This window comes from Lepidothrix coronata, unplaced genomic scaffold (genome assembly GCF_001604755.1).
Source record: "Lepidothrix coronata isolate B3197 unplaced genomic scaffold, Lepidothrix_coronata-1.0 Scaffold73, whole genome shotgun sequence".
Lineage (NCBI taxonomy): Eukaryota > Metazoa > Chordata > Aves > Passeriformes > Pipridae > Lepidothrix > Lepidothrix coronata.
This window is the reverse complement of record NW_016690253.1, coordinates 147,012-170,808: the sequence shown is the minus strand read 5'-3', so window position 1 is coordinate 170,808 and position 23,797 is coordinate 147,012. Positions and strand designations below refer to the sequence as shown.

The following is a 23,797-nucleotide window of genomic DNA, read 5'->3' as shown; positions in this document are numbered from 1 at the left end:
AAGCATTTCTGTGATAAAATACTCAAGCAGTTGATTGTGCTGATTCATCTGTACCCAAAAGGTTGTGTTAATCATGATTGTTTTGTGTCTTCTTTAAAAGACTAGATTTATATCTATCTATTCTGCCATCTATTAGGTCTCACTGCCAACATTTCAAACATATATAAATGTGTGGAATCCATTTTTAAGGAAGCATCTGACAGGTGCCCAGGAAGGTTTTGAGTGGTGGTATTAAAGACAAAAAATTAATTCTAAATATGAAAAAAGATAAAGACAAAAGTAGAATTCCAAAATGGTTTTCAGCGCAGATGTAAGAGTGCAGTCTGTACACATTAGGTGATAGTAAGTTAAAGATTTTGAATTTCCATATATTAAAGTAGATTTTATGCTTCGAAAATGGTAAATGTACAAAAAATGTACATTTTCAAGAAAGGCTTCACAATTTGAACTGTTCAGGTGAAGGAAAAACAGACTAACAAGCATCGTGAGAATATTTTTAATTGCATCAAATTAGTGTTATATCTTGGGATAAATATATGTAAAATATACTCTTTGTAGCAGTACTATGCCACATTTGCTATTGATGTGTATAAAGAATAATTCACAGCATGCAACTAAACACAACTATATTTATCTGTAGCACATTAATACACAGAGTACTGGTGCTGATAGGCTGCTAGGAAGCTGATGACCACTAGGATGTCTTTGGGAAATATTCTGTGAAATATAGTATATACTTTGGCAAAGGCTTCATTGCCATCAGTGAATTTTGAAGAAGCTCCAAATCCCAGGAGATATAAAAATTAAAAAAGCAAAACAAAGACATTTAAAAACCTGTCATGTCCTGTTAAACTCAGAAGAACAATGAAATTCAGAGTTTAGGTTGAACGTCCTTTCCTATTCAACCCCCTTGTAGTGATCAGAGTCCCCTTACAGTCACAGCACATTAACCATCTAATAAAGCTTTTTAATCCAGCTCCAGTGTCCTGAATGTAATTCATTTGATGCCAAAATGCTCATAAATTTCACATTTATTTAAGTTAGTTACAGTTTATCATTGGTTTATTGCGAATCATAACTAGAATACTGGATTGCAGGTGTTTCTGGGAAGTTGATATCGACACCTCAATATGTATTCATTTACTTAAAGAAAAAAAAATTACAACCAAAATAACCCTGTAATGTTATCTTAACTAGCCCTTTTATTTATGAATCAGATGTTTATTCTTAGAAATACTGCATGTTGGAAAGCTGTTTTATGTGACTGATGTTCTAATGACTGTTTGTCTTTTAATGTCCTTCTGAAGCTGTGTTTATAAATAGTTTTCTCTTCAGTTTTCTTTTTCCCCCTCTTTTCCTTCAGTTTTGCTTTTGTTTCTCATACTGCAAATTTGAACTGACAAGAAGACTGTAATAGGACTCCAAAACATACCTTGAACACACATTGTTAAGCAAATTACAATTGCTGATGTCATTTACACGTGTTGCCTTTCAAAGGATGAACATGTTCATTTAATTTGCTTTTTAAATATCCATAACAGTGTCCCCAAGCATTTTAATAAAACAGAAACAGTTAATTATTGCCGAATAAGGGTACCCAAATATAGTGATCTGCAGCTTGCATTTAAATGTATCTGACAGCACTTCTCTCTTGAAGAGAAAATTGTGCAAATTGCCAGTTATTATATTTTTTAATAAATAAATCTTGACTCTGTTTCTCTCTTTCTTCCCCACCATACTGCAATACTGTTCAACAACCATACTTTCAGTGGGACCATTTCTATTACAGAGTGATTGAGCTCTGATTTACACATCAATTACCCAACTTGATGGAGATTTTCATGCTCCCCTAGCTGACATCAATGAAGCATAACTGCGTAAGCGCTTTATTTCATCCCAGTTTTTGATAACTCAGACTGATAACTAATCATATTGAAAGACAATGTGCTATGATACAGGAAACAATAAATGCTCCCCTTTGAAACCTCATCTGTTCTTTATATGCTTACTATTCAGGAGCTTATCTCTGTCATCCATTCCCCCAGAATCGTTCCTTCCAAATTCACGTGGAGGAAAGGTTTGGGGCTGCATTATACCAAAAAGAGGAGAAAATTGTTTTGTAGTTACTTGGTGTGTGTGGGAATAACTAAAAAGAACGAAGAATATGACAAATATAAGCCAAACCCTTAGCCTCCTAGCTTACATTTCCATAATTTGCCCAGGGGTCTCTTGGGTGTTATTTTCTTCGGAGGCTTTAATCTTCTACATTCTCTGTTAAATGTGCTACAGGAATGGCATTGTTTTTAATGCAAATTGTGAAGAGATTTAGCTCATGTGGATAGATAACCAGTGACCATCTCAAGTATTTCTCTGCAGAACTGTTGAACATCAAAGACAGAATATTTATATTTAAAAATAAATCATTTATCTTGAAGTACAGTGATAGATATGTTCTCTGCTAGACACTTTCAATAACTATTCATGCTATGAAGAAGAAGACAGCATTAAAGTAAATGTTAAATATGAATGATACTGAGAAGTTGTAAAGCTATTCTATCATGACTTGATTGGTCTCTGTTAAGTAGGAAAATTACCAGGACAAAGATGCAAGTTCAGTGGTGATAAACAGAGGAAGAGGAATTTTTCTATTTTAAGTGTGGTGGTGGTTATGTTGTTTATCATTAAGTGAAACAAAGACTTCAGATCAGCAGGGGAGATATGTTAAGTTGGCCATATTTCTGCTTAAAGATCAGATTTTGAAATTCCTCTCATTTAGTGAATACATTTTAAGACCTGCGATGAAATTTAAGTCCTGAGGCTGCTTTTTTCATTTTTCTTTTTCATTTGAAATAAATGTATTGAAATACCAGAGTTTATATAAGGACAGTCTGAAGAGATGAAGGAATTACAGTGTTGTGGTACTCTGCTTTTACATGAAATTGGTGCAGTTATGGTGAGATAAATCTGGAGTTATGAACAAGTGAATTCCCATTGTAAAGTACTTGTTAGTTTGATTACCAGCTTAAATGCTTTTTACTTTACATTTTTTAGCTCACATTGAAAAAGAATTGGCCTGGTATGGGCATGTAAGCATGTATTTTAAGCATGGGGGATATTCTCATTGACCCGAGTTGGATTTCCCATGTAGGAAATATTTTCATGAGTGGGTTTTGATTTGGGATGTTTAATACCTTGTGCAGGCATGAGAGTTAGTTTTCAAGGAAGCTGAGTTTACTTCTCCAACTTCCTGAGTGCTTGTGGGCAAAGTAAAAACTATGAAGAAACAACCTTGGGAAAGGACTTTCAGTTCTCAAATTCGTATCATTTTATATCCACTGTGTCTTAGTTTAGAAGCTTGTGTTTATTTCTTGTTTCCACAAATGACAAACATTTCAGTTTGAGAACTTCTTTCATCATTTAGGCACATCCGATATTTTAAGGGGGGTGGAGCCAGTACAGGGGAATGTTTGATTTGATCATAGTGTGCATTTTTGTGAATTGAGATGTATTATTGAGTACAGCAACTACTTCTTCCCTAACTTGTGGATAAATGCTGTTTTTCTTGAATGTCATTCATTTATCCTCGTGGATGTAGTCTGTCGCTGCTATAAAGCCTCTCTGCTCCAGCTTTTTTATTGATTCTTTCCCTATTGGGCTCTTGTTGTTTTGACTGAATCAACAGAGCAGTGTTCTGTTCTCATTCATGATTTGTCTGCAACATTAGGTGTTTGATCATTTTTCTCTCTTCTCCTTCTTAATATCACAGAGACTACTCCTTCCAACTGGTCTGACTTCTTTCTTCTACTCTTTCTCCTGTCTTTCAGGCTCTTGTCTGGCTTGCCTAGTCCGCTGTGCTTTGGAGACTACTTCTGTGGCTGTGGTTAGCAAAACTTTGAAAACAAACCTCAAACGCTCGATCTCAGCCTTTAGCTGTTGGTTTCATTTCATCAGCTTTCCTTTAACTCTTCCCTCTAACCTCTTACTTTGTTGCAGTCTGTCCTAAAAGGTTTTTTCTTTTCTCTCTAGATCTTTCTCACCACATCCTCTCACTTTCACCACAGATGATTGTACTATCCTTTCCAGTGCCTCAAATTTTGCTCTCCTTCTAGTTCTCCTTTTTGTAGCCAGCGCTTGTCTGACTTCCATCTCTTATCGCCAGATCCACATTTGTAGCTTCCAGTCCAAAACCTACATGCCTGTCTGTTATCTTTTGCCTTGATATAACCTCCTTCTGCCTCAGCCACCTTCTCCCCTTCTCCGTTCTCCGGAGATCGAGATGGATCTGGGTTGTCCCCACAGCCCCCGAGGGCTGCACCGAGGGTGAAGGTGCAGCTCCACAGCCTCGCTGGCACTGCAGGCTCACACAGGCTGAGCACCTGGGCTGTCACAGTGCATCAGCTCACCACTGTCCCTTAGGCTGTCTAAGAATGACAAATGGATGTATGCTGCTCTGATTGTAAAGAACTAAGTATCAAATGCTGTTATTCAAAATGCATTTGCGGCCTGCCCCAATGTTAAACGTATCAAAACCATAATACAGTTGTAGTTGCTATTCTTTTTGCCATATCCAGCACGCTGGTAATTTGTAGATCAGTGGTCTCTTGTACCATGCTTACTGCTCACCATTCCTGATCTTCTAAGATTTATGTACAGACTTCCCCATTCAAATTCAATTATTAATCTAATAAGTTGTAACAAAACAATAGAGCTCATGTATTTAAACTGCATTGTCACATAATAGTTGTGCCTAGGGAACTGGCCTTCTTGGATACAATGAATACTGTGGCCTACAGCTGTTTCCTTCTAAATCTTGTTTTAAAATGTTTGCAAAAGTCTGTATTGTGATATCCCAGTCTCGTGGCTTTAGAGGACTCATGAAGTATTTCTCATACTATAGTGAGACAGACTGAACTCTGATGTTCCTCATGGTATCTGACTATAGTTTTCACTGACACCTTCCCCACTAATCACATATCTGTATTTCACAGAACATTAGTTAAGCTAAAAATTAAACACAAGTCCCAGAGATTGCATTGTGGCTACATTAAGAGTTTCTGGAGAGCATCCCATTAGGTTCTCAGTGCACTGCAGCCTTAAGATCTAATCATTGTCCCTCTTTGGATTAAAAGGAACCCAAATAAATTGTTATCCTAATCTGTGTATGATCTTACAATATTTGACTTCCTGTAGACACAATCAGCACCCTGTCAAGTGTTCCCATAGCAAAAGTACATTTGCAGAGAAATAAGCCAAGTAATGGACCTGACAGGATGAGCAACCACTTCCTTTTGCATAGATACTTTGTACACTTAAGGGTGCCATGTGACTGTGTCAGTGGAAAGTTCAAAATGAAGCTTTTTTTTTCTGTTTTTTTCTTTTTTTGTTGTTTTTTTTTGTTTGTTTGTTTGTTTGTTTTTGTTTTTGTTTTTTTTTTTGTTCTCACAAGAGAATATACAAGAGAGGGATTTGGATTGATGCAGAGGTGGCAATTCACTTAGGGCTTTGCTTGTGTTGTAACATGGATTCTCACAGTTTGGTTCTGTGTAAACACTGCTGGGGTCCAGGGCTTGAGGTGCACCTTTGCATTCACCTCTTGGGTGCATGGATAACATTCATAAATGCACTACGAGAGAAATAGTTCAGTAGTTTGTGTTGGAAAATACTGTATTTTCAACCTTTTTACTGTTAACACTGTAAATACTGTGTTAGCTCAAGTTAATGGCTTTTAAAGTGGTTATGCCACTCTGAATTATGCCATTGCTGTTTTCATCATTTTTGAATTTGTGGTTTTGTAATGTGTCATAAAACATATCTAAATAGTCTTAGGGCCTCTGCTGGTTTTTCTCAGATAGGATATGGCATAATGCCTCACTTGGTTCCCTAAATACTTTGCATGCTTGCAACCAGAGCTGGCTTTTAGGTAACAAAATGCTGGAACCTCACGAGGGGCAAGATATGTTCTGTGCTGTAGGCTGTGATCTCTGTGTTCAGTGGCCAGTTTGATTTGAATGGGCCCAGGATTTCACCCTGAAACCCCAGGCCAGGGAAGCCATTGAGAAGCTGTAAAACACAGCTCTAACCTTCATGAATAATTCTTTCTGAAGTGAGTGCTGGCACTGCCTGGGACAGGACTGCTCCCGTAAGCAAAGATGATTTATGCAGGATATAAAATCATTCTTAGACCAGATCCATGAGACTGGATTTATAACTTCATAATGATCTGATCTTGCTGCAAGAATCACCCAGTCTATGGGTCAAACTGTCAAAGAAATCCCTGGGAAGATCTCCCATGAGAGGGATAACTATAGTGTGTTCCTACTCCTCCTGGGCTGGATTATTTCTGGGTTAAACCAGCCCCCTACTCCAGCAGAGTTGTGGGGAGGAGCCTTGTCCTCATCTTTGGGTACCAATTTGGGAAACAGCTTGCATTGACTTATTTCCATACATGTGTATTATAATGTGGGTTTAGGATATGAAAGGAAGGGATGCTTATCCCCCCTTCACTTTTAGTGAACAGTTTGCTTGTGGTTTGCAGCATTGCATCAGCAATGTGGTCACATATAGAATAGTAAAGTGACTGTTTTTACAACAGTTTCCCTTCTGTCTCTCTCAGGAAACCAGCAAACAGTACTAAACCTTCTGCAGAAATACCAGGATTGATTATAACAATGTTCTGGAGCTTGCTTTTGGTGTTAGTCATGCCACTACATCAGGAGGTGTTATAAATAAATAAATTAAACAAAACAAAATGTGACATGTTTTCTGCCTTCTAACCTGTAGAAGGAAAATGTGCATGGAAATCATTCAGCTCAGCCTATGTAGGTGGCTTTGCATTCAGTTTACAAGCCATAATCAAGCCTTATTCAATCCAACTCTGAGTGGTCTTGAATTGCTTAAACCAATTATTAATTCATATTTTTTATTTAGGGATCTCTCTGTGGCAGGTCTTTCCTTTTTTCTTTCCCTGCCTGTACAAAAACAAGTATATGAGTGTAAGGATAACATGGAGTCATCAGGCAACAGACATATGCTTTCCTGTGCTCTCTGCAGGGCTTGCAGGTTCAAACACAACCTGCCTGAATCATAAGAACTTTAATTGAGTAGATAAAGAGGTCCTCATAATTATAAACTGCAGTAGGTATAACAAGAGGCTAAATACATAGCTGTGGTTTTAATTAGCTGGTGCTTCAAATTAGTAATTGTGGTTTCACTCAGAAATCAGTGACTTTATACACTGTTAAAGCCTCATCACTGTGCAGTTCATTCCTCATTATATCTCTCGGTGTGAAGCTTTCAATACAACATCATGCTGAGCTAAAAAGGCAAAAGTTGTAGATATTTGGTTATCTTCCAAGTGCAGTGGAGCTCTGTGGAGATTTAATTCATTCTCGCCAGAGACAGGAGAATTAACTGTTCTTTGTTACAGCTGTAATATGTATGTTTGTGTGTAAGCATTTGTACACAGAGGCTGTGTGTGGATGTGTGCATGCATGTCCAGCACCTATCAGGGAAATACTGCTTGTTGCAGATAACATCAGGGCATATACCAAATCTGCTATTCAAATTGTCATCTGGAATTTGGTAGCTAATTAGCTGACACAAAGCAGAGCCAAAAGCCTCATAACAAATCAAATACGGGTTGAAAGCACAGAAGTGTCCCTTAATGCTTGTCACATGAGAGGTTGTCAGTGCAAGTTGAAGCATGCATCTTTTCCTTTCCTATTTTTTCCCTCTCCTTCAGGGTTTTAATTATATCTTTTCCCTCAGAGGAGCAGGAGGTAGTTTGTAAAGCCAAAAGACCAAAGTACTTCAGTGCTATTCAGGGGAGAAGTGAATGTGGTCTCTCAGCTTGTCATCTAGGTCTGGCAGGTGCACAAAGTAAGCTGACACACAGATAAGTGCCACTCACCATTGCTACACTGAGATGCTGGATTCTTTTCTGTGTGTTTGTATGTAGAATTTTATCTGATACTGGAATCAACTATCCCAAAGTCTCTTCTGGCAGCCTGCTGCTACAAAACCACTTCGTAACCCCCCCCTTGACACCTACAGTGAAACTGTACATAAATTTTAACAAGAAGTGGTACAGAATTAGGTGGTCTAAACCACACATGGATGACCTGGAGCATTGGGATGGATGTTTAAATGGATTTTTAGCTGTTGCTGTGCTTCCTTGACTTCACATTTGCTTTCTCTGCCCATACACGCTCTGTGGGCACACGAGTGTGTGTGTGTGTGTGTGTGTTCACACTCATGTGTATGAACAGGCTGTTCATACAAAGACATCAAAGTATATTTTATTACTCTGCATAATACTCTGTTAGTTTGAAAAGAATATTTGTCTCTGTTTTCATTTTAGAAGTGTACTGACTGGCCTACTGCCCAATTTTGCATAGTTTTACGATTCCAGGTTTAAATTTGGAAAAATTGTTCAGTGGCTGCTTCTTTCTTTCAGAATTATCCTTGGGAATTGCATTGTTTCTGATGTTTTATGGCTATTACTGATACTTATGAACATGTAACTAAATTATGGAGGAAATAACGTGTTGTCCTTTCTCTCTTTCTCTTCTTCAGTCACTATGAACAAGACCGGAGTGCACTTAAGCGGAAGGAGTGGGAGAGAAGAAACCAGGAAGTCCAGCAAGATGAAGATCTCTTTGCTTCAGGTTTTAACCTCTTTGGGGAACCCTACAAGGTAAGTTGCACTGTTATATTTTGCATTTTCAGAATGGCTTTTACAAATACAGATAAAGCTTCTCTTCACCTGCAAGAAAGGGAAGTATCACATCTGCCTTGGTACTTATACTCTTGAATACACTGATTGTACAGGTCAGCATATGGCAGCAGAGCAAAGTGAATGTGCTGTCCAACTTAGCCTGCTAGCATTGGCAGAATCAGGAATTTTGGTTACAGTCCAGTTCGAGATTCCTTCCTCTAAACAAATAGCAAAGTCCTGCAGTAGAAGTATGTGCAGCTCCTATTTCTATAAGTGGGTTTGTACAAAGCTAGCTATTAGTTCTTTTATTTTTAAGAAGAAAATATACGAGTTGTTAAAACCAATGTCCCCTCTATAAATAATGAGTTCATAAGCTTTTTTGTGCAATCATAACCATCCAAAGAAGTCTTTTGGGAGACTGAATCTTTGGGGAGCATAACAAGGGTATGAAAGGGACTTTTATGACAAGTCTTATTCTCTCTAAGGAGCCTTGCTGCCTGAGATTTTCATCACCAAGGGATGTCCCCCTTTATGATTTCTGCTGCTTTGATTTTCAGTAAGACATTCCCTAAAGAATTCATCAGAATGTAAATTTCCATATCTCTTTCTCCTCCCAATCAGTGACATCCATTGAAAGGCCACCACTTCATCTTTCCATTTTACATTGTTAGCAGCTGTAAGGGAAGATGAGGGCTCTTTGAAAATCACCCAGAAAGGAGGAGAAAAGACTGTCGTTATAATCATATGATGTCTAATAATTATAGACCACGAAAGTGTGGTGGATACACTTGACTCCAAGCTGTACTTTGGTTCAGGCTGACTTGAGGAGCAACAGGCCTTTCGTCCTTGAGGTGAACTTGCCTGCTGGAAACCCCTGGCTGGCGTTCCAGGGAGTGAAGGTGTCTTGAAAAATACTTCAAAAGGCGGTTTTGAAATCCAAAAGTGCAAGGTAACCAAAGCACAGAACAAAATATCAGAGCTAAAATGAAGATGTCTCTCCCTACTCTCTTGACTAGCAGCCAACTTCTTCACCCTATAAATACTGCCATCAGGGTGGGCCCAGTTTGATCTTACCCTGAAGTGCAGCTGGACTGCACACCAGATGACCCTCTGCTTGAGCAGGGATGCCTCTCAAGGGGTAGAGATTCCTTCCTTACCCAAGGCAGGGAGATCCCTTACCCATGACACATACTTGATAACTGACTGATACTATGCTGAATTAATCCTATGAAACATTGCTAGTCCATGTAGCTACTCAATATTATTGTAAATATTATATGAATAATTCCATTAGACTTAAACCATTGACCAAGTCTGAGGCTAAGATTGGATCCAGCCATGCTCAGGGTCCATAAGGAGTTTAGAGAGCAAGAGGTCTATTCTGAGCCTTCTGACTGATGGGAGGGTTCTCCTTAATCTTTGCATCTCTGGTCTCTTGAATTAGAACCATTCTAACTCAATTTGCCTTTGTAGGTTTCTTCCATGCAACAATTAAGAAGGTGAACCTTGGCATAAAACTTACTGCTGGCAATAAGTTTTAATGTCAAACCACTGTTAAACTTTGTTGAATTCCGTTGAATTTATCAACCTCTGTCAAATTATTTTACCTCAATAAAACACGTTGCTGCTTCTCTCTTTTGAGTGAGGTGCATTCCACTCATCCATGACAGACATATTCAGCCAAATAAGGACTATGCACCAGGATAGCTTGTTTGTGGGGTCTTTTTGGTTTTGTTTTTATAAAAATCTGATAAAGGCACTATTTCTGCTTTGTACTGCATTTTAGCTTCTTTATGGGAATAATAACTTACTATGAACTGATTTTGTTGAGACTTCCTACATGTCAGGGGCATATTTTCATTCATGCAAGTGGTCATTTGAATTTTAGTAGATAGACCAGTTTGCAAAACACTGCAAAATTTTGTGTCAGGAACCAAAAACACGCAACACCAATATCTGTTGTACTTCTTTCTTTTATTCCCAGATTTAGTGTCCTTACTTGTTTATCATGCCTTCCTCATTTGCTTCAACAGTATCTAGAGAAGGGACAGTTAGGGTAGGGAATACCACCACTGCTCGTTTTGATGTTTTAAAGACTGAACAACTGGCAGCTGTTTTTTGGGTTGCAGTAGGGTTGGGGATATTAAAAGTTGCTTGAAGAAAAGAGCTCAGGTTTTCTCATGGAGTTTGCTGCCACTGTGCATCACAAGATGTGTGGATTATCTGCCTTCATCTATCATCTCTCTGCTGTTACAGCGTCTTTCTTTCCCTCTGTCAAATAAAACGTAGGTGTTCATTATAGTTTTGGACAAGTGCGTGTTTCTACATTGCTTCTTTGTAGTTTGTGTGTGTGCACTCACATGAAAAGAGATATTTACTTCTGTGGGTGTACAAAATACATTTGTGCACGCTTGTTAAAAGATAAATGCCTCCTTTAGAAGCTCCGCTGTCTCATGCGGGGAAACAACACCTCTGACAACGTGATGACATCCAGCATTATTTTGGGAAGGTCAGGCAGCGAGGGCTGTGTTGCTCTTTAATGCAAGTGGGTTGCAGGTCCTGCCTCCGAGCTCTGGTGCAACCTGCTCGTGCTTGATTTTGCAGAAGGGATCAGAGAAGGGCCTGCAGTGTTGTGGCAACAGACACTTGAAAAGGCAATGCTGGAGTTTTCCTGAGAGAAACTGTAATTTTACTACTGAATTGTTGATACCTTTTAATGTTTTGAATTAGTAAAGAGTTTCAGAGATGAGTATTTTAAAAGAAAACAGTAGGAGCATTTTTGTTACTTTTCAAAGGAATTGCCTCAGAAGAGTTCAACTTGAGAAAGAGAACCCAATGGGCAGCATTTCCATTGTGGAGCCTTTGGTGAATGTTAAATCATTTATCTTTTTTCAGGTAAAGCCCCTCCATGCTTTTCAAGCTTAGCATAAAAAAGATCTCAGCTTCTAATCCGTGGAGGTTAGTTTAACTATGAGGCATAAGAAAGTGAATGAATTATGAAACCTCAAGTTTCATACAAATTTTCACAAAACCCTTGTAAATTGGACCTGTAAGTTTGAGTGCATTAGTTCTTTTCTTTGTAAAACTATAATGCAATAGCTAGCTAGCAAATTAGTCTTCCAGTAGGATTCTGTACAGATAGTTTTTGAAAGAAATAGGAGCAAATGCAGGAAGGTGTACATTTCCTAAACTAACAGGAGCCTAGAATGAGGGGGAAGGCTAGTAACCATGATTCATAAACTAGGCATATAATTTATGCCTTGGAATACTCAGAATGCTGCATTTCCTTGATAGAAACAAAATTGTGCTTTAACATGCTGTTCAGAAAACAAGATGTACAGGGGTTTCCTTTAAGAAATCAGCCAATTATCCGGAATATGAAGGTAGAAATTGCCCCTAATCTGGAAGTAACAAAGAGCAACCAGAAATTATGACTGGATTTTGTGTTTCTCTTGCTGGTATCCAGGTTTGTCAATAATACTGTGCTGCTCATGAGAGCCCTGAATTTGTTGTGGAAATAAAGTAAAAACATTAATGTTATCCCTTATGTCTTAAATACAGATAGTGCAGTGCACTACATCCCTGAGCTCGTTCAGATTGTGAAGCACAAATCTGATGTTGGTTCTGTGTGCTCTAGTTTTATTTAGGTGTAAACCAAATTACCACTCACATTCATAATGTGTTGTTTTGCTTTGCAGTCTGGTCCAAAGGCCACTGAAGAGAGTACTTATCCTTCCATTGACTTCAGTAACCATTGAATATGAGCTTTAGTGCACTTAAAATATGCTAAGGATGTTAAAAATAATTTAATCTCCATGGCTTTCAGTAAATATATTTATTAATGTTCCCAGTAAATGACTACAAATAATAATAATACCTAATATTTCTATAGTGTCTTTTATTCCCAGGATGTGAACATTGTGCATAAAATAGAATTAATATCAGGTAAAATTATATTTATCATTATGTGACACGTAAAAGAAAATAAGTTGAGAAAATCAGATACCTCCAATACAAAATAATTGAAAAGATCTACATTGAAATTAAAATATTGATTCCCTCTGAGAGGATCTACACAAGCACCATTTAATGTGCTGTGATGTTGAAGTGTTTCAGTGATGATATGTTGTCAGTATTTTTTTTTTTTTTTAACTTCTGCCTTCTGGAAAATAAGCTAAATGCACCCTGGAAATGTAGCTGAACCACAGAGGGGAAGGTTGGTGGTCAGGCTTTTCTCAGTACTGTTACTTCCCATGTGCTATCCCATAAGGAGTTAAAGTGTTTGGAGAAGGAGGAAACAGAACAAGTATGTAAGTGTTTAGACTTCGAATCATAATTCCTGCTGGGCCCTTAAGCACAATGGAATCTCCTTGTTTTAAATTTGGGGGTTGAACAGAAAGAGCCTGGTTTTGGCTGCTGCCCAAACAACTCATTGTGCAACTCAGTTGAAGGAGACTGCTCATATACAAAGAGCTTATTCTTGGCTTAGCTAGAATATAATTTTTGCCACTAAAATGACCAACCTAGGGACTTAGTTAGTGAATAAAAGTGATTCGTGGTTCTCCACAACTGGGATTATTAACTGTGTCAGTTAGGAGCACTGGCAAAATATATATAGATGAGAACAACATTGAACAGTTAATTTTTAAATCACTGCCTCAGTGCAGTGGTAATATATGTTAGAATCCCTTAGGATGAGCAAAAGCAAATTTGCATTTATTATCTTCTTTTTAAACATTTTTTATGGCATGTGCAGTACTAAGGAAAAAAAAAATCTTTCTGCAGTATTCTTCTCATCTTCTGACTTGTTCAGCAGTGGGTAATATAAGCAGATATTTCAGGAGAAGTGCACGCATGAATTTTTTTCATCTCTCAAACTTCTGCTTAATACTTGAGGAAAATAGGATCAGGGGCATGATAGGATCCCTTGTTGAGGAGTCTGACACTCCCTAACCAAGCACAAACTCATAGTGCTGCCTTTCCTCATCTTTATGGCCTGGTGTTAAGGTGCTGGTGGACTGTGGCACTATTTGCTTTATTGAGTGAAAAAAAAAAACAACCAAGCATAAGTAGAAGTATAGTTGACTGTATCATGACATAGCTTTGACATTTAATTCCAGACTGTAGAAGTTAACCATCTGCCTAAACAGGAACTATAGTTTTTCTTTGTTTTTATCCTTTGAGTCTTGTAAAGTAATAAGCATAGGGAATAAGATGTTTTAGTTCTCTGCTGGTCATTTCAATGGAACAGAAAGGTCAGTGAGAAGGCTGGTGCTTTGGGTCTCTGTGGGGTGAGTTAGAACAGGAAGAGAGAGGAAATTAATTATAGCTTCCAGCTTATTTGTCCATCTTTTTACAAGTGAAAGGGAAAAGGAAAAAGAAACTTTATACTTCAAAAGAAAAAGTATAATAGCAGTGAAACACAGATGAGTCAGTATTTATTTAATAATTACTGGAAATAAAAAAAAAAGCAGGATTAAAAAATACAACCAGACTGCAGACAGCGGAAGAATCCCAATGCTTAAGAATGTGGCAATCATGTCTGTTTATGTTCTGTGAGAAAATATTTTTGAATTATCTTTTTATTTGAAGCTACCGTAGCATTTGAGTGGGTAGAAGCTTTTTCTTTCCGGATTCAGATGGTAGATACTTCAGGTCAAACTGAACCTTCTATGGAAAAGTAATTGGAGTTAAACTGGAGTGAAGAGTTTGGCACTGTTACAGGCTACCCAGCTTCTATTTATGGCAGGACTGTGGGTCAAGGGGCTGATAGAGCAATAACATACTTAAATAAACTGTGTGATTGCAATTCCAATGCTCAGTAGCCAGTAATTGCACGTTCGTGTTTTGCACGATATGGAATGTACAAGCCCAACATCTCTGACATAAACCCAGCTTATTTTGAGCCTAACATCCATAACTGATGCAATTTAAACACTTCTCTGAGAGCATATTTAAGAAAATGGGAAGCAGTATACAAGTGTTACTGATGCAAGCCTGTTTCAAGAGATTCTTTGAACACAGTTATTGATAGGTTTTTCTTACATAACATATGCAAAATGTAATTGAAATTTAATTAAATGTCAGCATGACACCATTAAACAGCTAACATTTGCCATCTTCTAAGACAACTATTCTGAGCAGTAACTTGTAAATCAGGAATTTACTCACGCTTTTCTTGTCTCTTTTTTTTTTTGATATTTTAGACAAATAAAGGCGACGCCCTTGCAAACCGTGTCCAGAACACATTGGGAAATTATGATGAGATGAAGGATCTGTTAACCAACCACTCCAACCAGAGCCACCTTGTAGGAATCCCAAAGAATTCTGTCCCACAGACACCCATTGACAAAAATGAACAGAACTTTTTTCCAGAACCGAGAAACAGGATGATCCCATCTCATCAGATCAGCGGCAATTCATCGACATCAATGCCTCCTCCTTCTTCATTGTCATCAAATTCTGCTTTGCTACACAGTCACCAGAGCAGCAGGAAGTCGAGGACAGACTGGTCACGTGGTGGTCACAACTCTAGTGGGGCCCAGCCAAGCCAATCCAGCGGTCAGCAGAGTCGGACAAAGCATAGCTCTTCCCATGACCAGTCACAGGGCAGGTATGAAGACCTCTATAACTGTCAGAGTGAGCAGCATAAAAGTGGAGGGACTGAGGATGCAAATTCTATGGCAGCATCTTCACATTCGAGGAGGCATGCTCATGCAAAGTCAGCACCTGGCGAGCACTCTTACAAAGAAAACAGTCATTCCAAGTCGCCCACCGAGCTGGAGTTTGTAGGCCATGGTCCTGGCTCTCCGCTTCCTTCCACTTCTTTGTTAACTGCAAACAATGGTCTTTCGACTCAGAATTTCCCACCAGGACTTCACTGTAAAAACAGCATGGTCCAGCAAAAGCCTACAGCATATGTCAGGCCTATGGACGGTCAGGACCAGGTACCCAATGACTCACCTGAACTGAAACCCCCACTAGAAATTGAGAGTGGATATGGAAATCAGTCCTTTGGAACACTGCTGGAAGGAAAAGTGAACACACCTAGTTCGAAGAACAAAGTACCAAAGCTCAACATTCCTCCTGTTAGTGAAGTAAGTGGTTTAAAATATCTTCTCTCTAGTACTGCTTGAATATTTCATTCACTAAATATTTTTCTCTGGAAATATGAAGTTGCATTTCCTGGAATTACAGTGTAAAACATTCCTTCTTCTGGAATGTGCATGACTTCTTTCAGCAGTTTGTTGTGATAGTCCCAGTAGCAATATTTAATGTGGTTTTTAAAGCAGTTTGGAATACTGACATTGCTTGTTTATGATTAATATTAAAAGGCTACATCTCTGTTGGGTATAATATACGTATACCAGCTATACCAGTTCTGGACAGGGAACTCTAATATCTCAGTTCATCTGCAATTTTCACTCTTGCATTCTCAGGTAGGAGGTAGTTTGACAGACAGATTGCTGTTTTAAACTCTAAGGAAAACCAGCAGTATTCAAATTTCAGTGGTGCTAAACAGTCCTACCAGTAAGGATTTTATTTGCAGAGTTTGCTAAATTTCTATTGCTTTTAATGGAATTAATGTGACTTAAGTTCTGAATAATGCTTATGAAAATGTGTCCCATTGAAGCTCTTATGCATTTTGAGGAGCCCTTACTACTGGGATTCAGTCCCAATCTCTGCAACCAGTAGTTTGAGCTGTTGAATTCTGCATTGCTGGTCAGTACAGTAGCCCTGTGAGGAGCATTTTAGTTGGTTCATATTTGTGTCTATTCCAAACAAAAATGTATAATAAGGATACTATTCATACTCTGAATACTTTTCCTTTTATTCTGAGTTTCTCCAAAACAGTAACCTTTGCAAGGTAGGTGTACAGTGTGCTTATGAGCAGAATTGCAAGATGGCTTTTTCATAGCTTTCTGTTTTCCCCACAATATTTCCCTGCTTGGTAATATTTTTATACTGGGAATGAGGAGCGATGCATTCTTAAACCACTTTATTGCAAAAGGTCGGCTTTTTCTGTTGGAATAATTGTTTCAAGCCAATAATTTGTTTGACTATTTAAAAACTTGATGTTATTTATTAACATTCCAGGCAGCAACAAAGACTGATGTGTTTTGCAGTAGAGCTTGGAATAATTTTCTGGGAACTGCATCTGAAAACAGTAAAAGGCCTATTTATATCAAGTGGAAGCTGAGGGTTGCTTGCAGATGGTGTTTTATTAGAAAATGTATTTGTTAATAAACGTAGCTTTCTGCAAGATTACTTTACAGATGTTTCTGTTTATTTTTACCTTGGGTTAAAAATCTGCTGGTATAGATGGCTTCAGAGCCTGTTGTGATTTGTCACTAGCATTGTTTGGCGAGAAAATAATTACATGCAAAGGAAATAATGATGTTGCAAAAGCAAATACTTTTTTTCTCTCTCACAATCTATTAACACTATGAGTCAATAGAGGCACTTCAAAGTGCGGCATTAATACAGCGTATTTTTGGAAATAAAATGTACCTTTTGCAATTTGTGTCAACGCTTAAGAATGCATTTTTAATTTTTTTAAATTTCTGAGTGAAATCCTGGCACTATGAAATCAATTGAGTTGTTAGCAATGTTTTTTTGGGTGCAAGATTTCACTCTCGGCCTTTTTGCACAGCTCTAAGAACCTCTGATGTGAACTGTTGTTTTTGGACATACTCCTGGTTGCACAGATGAAAAATTACATTATGAGTATGTTGCAACTTCAGTTTATATCCTGCGTGGTGAAAAGTATAGGTGTATAATTAATTTCATTTGCGTTCAGATAAATGTTAAACTGTAGGCACTTTAGAAATGAGCGTAGATAATAACGCTGAAGCAGCCTGCGTTGTGAGAGCGAACAATAATTTGAAGAAGGAAAGAAAACTCAAAGCTGTGACAAAATAACTTTCCTTTCTGAGGCAGAACATAGGACAATAGCCAGACTGATGGATCTTTTTCAGGCAAATCTCCTCCTGAGTTTGGAGGGTTGGATTTTTTTTTCGCCTGTGTCAGGACTGTGAACTTTGGCCCTCTGTGTTTTTCCACAGATGTGTATCCTGAATTTGATTTACCTTGCGTTCAGCAATAAAACTCCTTCCAATCCAACATTATAGATAACTGGTTTAGTTTAAGCTTAATCAGAACTGACAGTGCACACCTGTGAAACCCATAACCTTTTCAGAATGACTGCAGCGAGTGGCTCTGTTGTAATCTTTATACAATTGATGTGGAGGCTTATGATCCTTTGGTGGTGCTTATCAATTTATGAACCTTCCCTAGCCACCTTGAGCCATAGTGATCTGCTTGAAACAATTTTGTTCCTGCTCCACAGATTTCCATCTTAACTGTTCCAGGTGGTGGTGGTGATCTTCTTCAAGCTAGGAATAGGAGAGTTACTTTTTTTGGGCCATTCCACTATAATTTGTACTGTGGCTTTCCTGTATCTCTGAGTCCATCTTTTCAAGTTGCTGAGTGCATTCATAGAGATTGCACACCAAACAGTTTTCAGTGATTTCCCTCAGAATTTTGCTTGCTCTTAAGATGAGGAATTATGTGAAGAAATAAGATGCCCAGGTGATGGTCCTGAAACAATGGCACCCATTAGGACATGCAAACTTGGGAAAGAGAAAGACAGTTCTCGCTATCTTTAGGAGGGGGAGGGGAATAAGTAACCAAATATTTGAACTAGTAGGTTTAAAAGAAGTGCTCAGACTGATGTGGAAATATGGTCTCATTTATCATGGCTTAATGGAATAGGATGTTGAGTGCCCTGGAAGCATTCTGCCATGTGTAAGGAAGTGATCAATTTTACAACATAATTTGTGTCACTTGAGGTGTTGCTCTAAGAATCTTTGCTCATTCTCTGGGCCCAATTCTGCCCTCAGAGTTGCCCATCCATCTTTCAGCTCCTCTGGAGGAGACAACATTGTTAATGCCTCGCTGCTGGCGTGTCTCCGCTCTGCGATGGATTGTGGTTTAGTGCTTCCTGGGTTTGTAGACATTCACAGTAAGTTCACACACACTCACCAGATTGGGTCAGGATGTAGAGTTAGCAGCTCTTACACACCTGTGGACTAATCCTTGCCTGTGAGTGGATGCTGTTGTGTGATTTCCAGACCTTGATTCACCCACACAGAGCTAGTTCAGACCTGACTGTACCATGCGTGGCTGTTTCTGGTAGAGAAACAGAAATAGCAAAGCCTCTGTAGACTTTTAGTTATTTCTCTAAAGGATTTCTTTGTGATTTTGTGATCCTTTTAACCTTTTCATTTGTTTTTCATACCAGTACTGTTTGCTAAGGGTGAAAGTAAAACATTTCATGGCTTGGTGCCTTGAGCAGCACCCAGTGTAACCACTAGTGCCCAGGCCCAGCAGCCTCTGAGGTTCCCAAGTTGTGAAGCAGATCCTTCTGAACTGGGGAGCCCCAGGGCTGTCATGTGAGTTCAGGGGGACATGCAGAAATGCCTACAGATCTCATGACATAACATAGAGTTGATAACAATGGCTGTGGAGCTAAAACTGATAGAGAAATGATAAAAAACCTTAAGCTGTAAACATTATTTCCTGCTTCTTATTAACTCTCATCTCTTCAGTGTGTATTTACATGCATACTTACATACACATACATATATTAATTTTGAGCTTGCATTTAACATTTGGTAAATTGTGGCAAGCCTGGAATATCACAAAGAGCTTTTGTGTTATGTAGAATTCCACCTACTTAAATTGTATGATGGCAGATGATTGTTACTTGCCACTTGAAGAGAACTCCGCAGTTAAATCCTATGCATTTCTTCAAAAAAGTAGAGGTTAGAGACCACAATAACAGCTGATCCTCTCTCTGCTGCTTTAAAATCCAGAATCTTGATACATGTATGTATATTTAAACCTCTGGGAATCAGATGCTTACAAATTATTTCAAATCGCCTAACGCAGCAGGGGATGGCTGAAGGAAAGCCTGTACTTTGCAGATTGGGCTCGAACACAAATTACTGAGAGTACTGAGTAAAGCAAAGGGTTTTAAGGTCTGTGGGAATGTCAGAAGCTGCGTTCCTGGAAAACCTTATGCACAGTTCCCCCGAACAAGGCATGGATTTCCAATAAATGTTTAGGGGTGGGGAATCAAGAGCAATTGAGATAATTTTTGATTCTCAAGGCAGAGTTTTTAAATCTCACCACAGAATCGGCTTCCTGTTTCTACGAAGTAGCAAATGCTCATGTACCAAATTTTCCCGAAAGTACAAAGCTAGGAACAAATCCAGAAGGCCTACGACATCTATGTCACCACCCACTTAAGTAATAAAAAATGGAGAACTTCTATTTTCACTTTACTTCTAGGAAAATATTTTGACGGGTTCAGTATACTGCGAAGTGATAAGCTTCTGTTACGTGCTTCAAATCATTCTGTTATCGCTGCATGTATTGATTAGCTTAGTGCTTTCTGAGCTAGCTATAAAAAAAACTGCTCTCTTTCTGCATTAAAGAGCAAGAAAAATTGACAGGTAGATAACCATATTGATTGAACCTAAATAGTAAATGCAAGAGGCTTATATATGACTTCTAAAACTCTTTATAGGAACCAAAGCCAGTATAATATGGGGGTTTTTTTTAATTAAATGGAAAGTAGATGCCTTTAATTAACCAGCCCCACCCCTTTTTGATATACATGTTACTTTAGTTGCCAACTGTAGTACATTACCACAGTTGTGGGCAAATCACTTTTTTCAAATGCCAGCTTTAGCTTGTCCCCCAGACACTTGGAGCTTGGAAGAAGAATGGGCTGAATCACACATTAAGCTGAAATCCCTTTGCTTGGTTCATGTTTCAAAAGTCTGAGGCCAGAAACAAACCCAAAGAGCAGTATTTCTTGCAGTATTAGAGGTTACAGCCATATGTTTTTAATTTGTAAATACTGTGAGAAGTAATGTTCTTGTGATATTTCTAAATGAAGACCATATGACACCACTCGACTGAAGACCTCTTATTGTGGCCTTTTGAAGGCTACTGTCCGATGGCCTGGACAATGGCTAGCAAAGCTATTTTCCAGGGATAGCAAGAGGACAGCTTGTCTATTTTAAATCAAACATAAATAAGCATATTTAGGACCCGATTTTGAGTTGCTGTGACCAATCCATTTCAGAACAGGGCACCTAAAGTCACTTGAATAGGTGTGGCTATAAGAACTGATCATGTATGTTTGGTTTGGGGAAGGATGGGTTTGATACCTTCTTTCCCATTGTGCATTTGTTAGTGGGTTTTTGTTTTTTAAGCTAGTCCTAATTTTGTCTTGCTGGAAGGAAGGAAAAAAAAGTCTCAGTGAAATTAGAGTTATCTCTGCTTGTGAAGAGTCAGACTCGTGGTGTCTTAAAGAGTGATTTATTTTTTTCAAACCTTTTTGGAATTCCCAGTGCCAGAGTAACTGCTTGTCTCATTTGGCATCTTACGAAATGTCACAAAGTAAAATGGCCTGAAAGGCTTCAGGGAGAGCAGTAGAAGAATTTGTTTGGCTTGAGCAAAGATGTGGAGACATCATTTAACAGCTGCAGGGGGACTGTAGGGTGTATTCATGACTTTGACAATAGATTTGGTGTATGACTATGGAACAGTCACTTTGGTCCATCTCAGAGTCGTCGTAGCCAGTTTAATTTGCAGAGGTTTTTTAATCAAATGGAAGGCAACAAACATCATTCTTCCTGTTTCTCATTCTGGTGATTGGTCCTCAGTGCTTTGGTGCATCTGACTAGGGCAGGGGCTCATAGTATTTGCTCTTCACCTTTAAGGGACTGTTGTTCAGATACCCAATGGAAAAGCATCGTTATAACTGCTTTTCCATAACTAAAACTGCATCTTTTCTTCTTCCTCCGATTAATTTAGGGAAAACATCAGAAGCCTTAAGTGTTGTGTTATCTTCATGTTAACTGGTAACGTACCCTTTGAATAATAAGCAGGAGTTGGTAGAGCTAATTTTTCAACACCTTGTATCCATCCATCTGGCATGCAAATGCATAAGGAAAGGCGTTCTTGGGTCTTGGTAGTCTGCTTGGTTGTCAGCTAACAAGGGCATTCTTCTAGGGTCAGCCTAGCAGGTGTAGCCAAGTTGAAACCTTTGCACTACTTGCTTATACTTTTCAGGCCCATAACCTGCTTCAATAAATATGTTGTATTTATATTTTTATATACATATATGATATTTACTGTGAACAGTGAAATAAAGAACGCTTATGTAAGAGAAGATGGGAAAATGCCATTTTCATGTATTTGAATGTTTTATGATGTGTGGTTTTTACTCTGGGCTGTGATCAGCCCTTGAGTGAAAAGCATGTGTGCTTATACTGAGAACAGGATGGGCAGGTATTCAGGTATTGGCATTTGGCCTTCTGTGCTACAATGAATGGTCATTTGTAAACCTTACCATCAGTTACGTTAAATATTTATCTAATGCAGCCTTTAAAGTAACACACAACTACTTTGAAAAAAATCTACCTACGTATTCACTGCTCTTTCCTGTCATAACTTTCAGATATTTTTTCCACAGCTTCTATTCTTTGTAAAGAGATTTAGATTTTAAATAGTCTGAGAACACAGAAGACACATGTTTTTTCCAACAGGCAGGAAAGTGTGCACACATTTTTGCATGGGCAGTGACAGCTGTTGTGAATCATCTCTGGGACTGAACATGGGGCTTCTAAGGACAGCCTCTGCTTCTTGAACGAGAGCAGGGACTCTCTACCAGTAGCCTTAATTGACTTTGTCCCAGCGCCACTTATTTAGTGAATATGATGAAAACATTGTATCCAACACACACCTCTTAAATGCATAAAAAGAGGCCTAAAGAAAATCAGTGGGTGTAAATGTAGACTTGAAAAAGAAAGTTCTAATCCTGATGAAAATGGTTAAGTCAAGTAGAAATTGGACTTCACTGTATCTGGTAGGAGTAGATCAGTAAGGAACAACTGAAATGCTCTCTTGAAAATGCCAGGAATCTGGGCAGCTGAATGGTGCAGAGTGTGATCAGGTGTTGTACAGGTAGTAGGAAAGGAAACAGAAAACACTGTTGAGGTGTTACATTAGCAAGCGAGACAGAAATACAGCTACCAAAAGGTAAAGGAGGAGGGACAGCACCATATATTGCAGGCTGAATGAAGATTTACAGAGAATATTGCAACAAGGGACATAAGACGTAGGGAAAGAAATAGAAGAAAAGGTTACTTATGCAACAGAGGCATGGAGGACATGAAGGAGATGCAGGTGTGAGGTGAACATAGAGTGAACCTCTGCTTTGGCTTTCAGCAGGGACATGGTGGCACAGAGCAGAGGATGGACAGTGGGTGTAAGCACAGGGAAACCGGGCTCACCATATGGGAAAGAGGAACCATTGGGCTTGGTGTGGTCACCTTTCTGGTGGAGATGGCAAGAGCAGAAGTGTTTAACTGCTCTTAAGCTGGTCAAACTCCATCTTGTGAAAAGCTGTGTGTGATGTGCAAGTGGTTAACCCACGATCCAGCAGGGAGCCTCCTCCTGCTCTGTCTTCCTGCATTCTTACACACACGGGGTGCTTGCTCACATACACACCTCTGGGTGCTTTGTGTGCTTCAGTTCGTTGACATGCAGAATTGCACTCAGATTTAAACCACTACAGCAACACAATATGATTCATATTTATAACATACCTTCAGAGTGTGAAAATCAGAGGAGGGTCTTATATGAGCATTTGTGGCTTTATGGCCAGAGCCACCTCCCTATAAGCTGGTAGTCCCTGATTCAAGTATGGAAAAGCGTTTAGGAGCTGCAAGTGAAAACATCATATGGGAATACTTTAATAAAAAAAAACAGAGTGAAAGAAAGTTGAACATATAACTTGGCAACGCTCCATGAACTGCAGATATAGGTTAAAGTTATTTAGTTGGCAGGCGATTGCTAGTGTATTAGCAGTGTTGGGGAAAAAAAAAATCTAATTTCTGTATTTTGGCTTGTGCAGTAAAGAAATTCCTCCCACATAAATATGTTCATTTCACCTTCTGGGAAGTAAAGAAAGGAAACTGTAGCTGCAGTCTGTTATTTAAT

At 38.7% G+C, this 23,797-nt stretch overlaps 1 protein-coding gene across 1 annotated transcript in view; it reads left to right on the top strand.

Annotated features, from left to right (window-relative positions):
- The window catches only part of AFF2 (AF4/FMR2 family member 2), a 213,860-nt gene that overhangs the window by 43,992 nt on the left and 146,071 nt on the right, over positions 1–23,797 (top strand). Inside the window, exons 2-3 of the mRNA XM_017819125.1 lie at positions 8,575–8,695; positions 14,923–15,813. Coding sequence (XP_017674614.1) covers positions 8,575–8,695; positions 14,923–15,813 — 1,012 coding nt within the window. The remainder of the gene's footprint in view (positions 1–8,574; positions 8,696–14,922; positions 15,814–23,797) is intronic.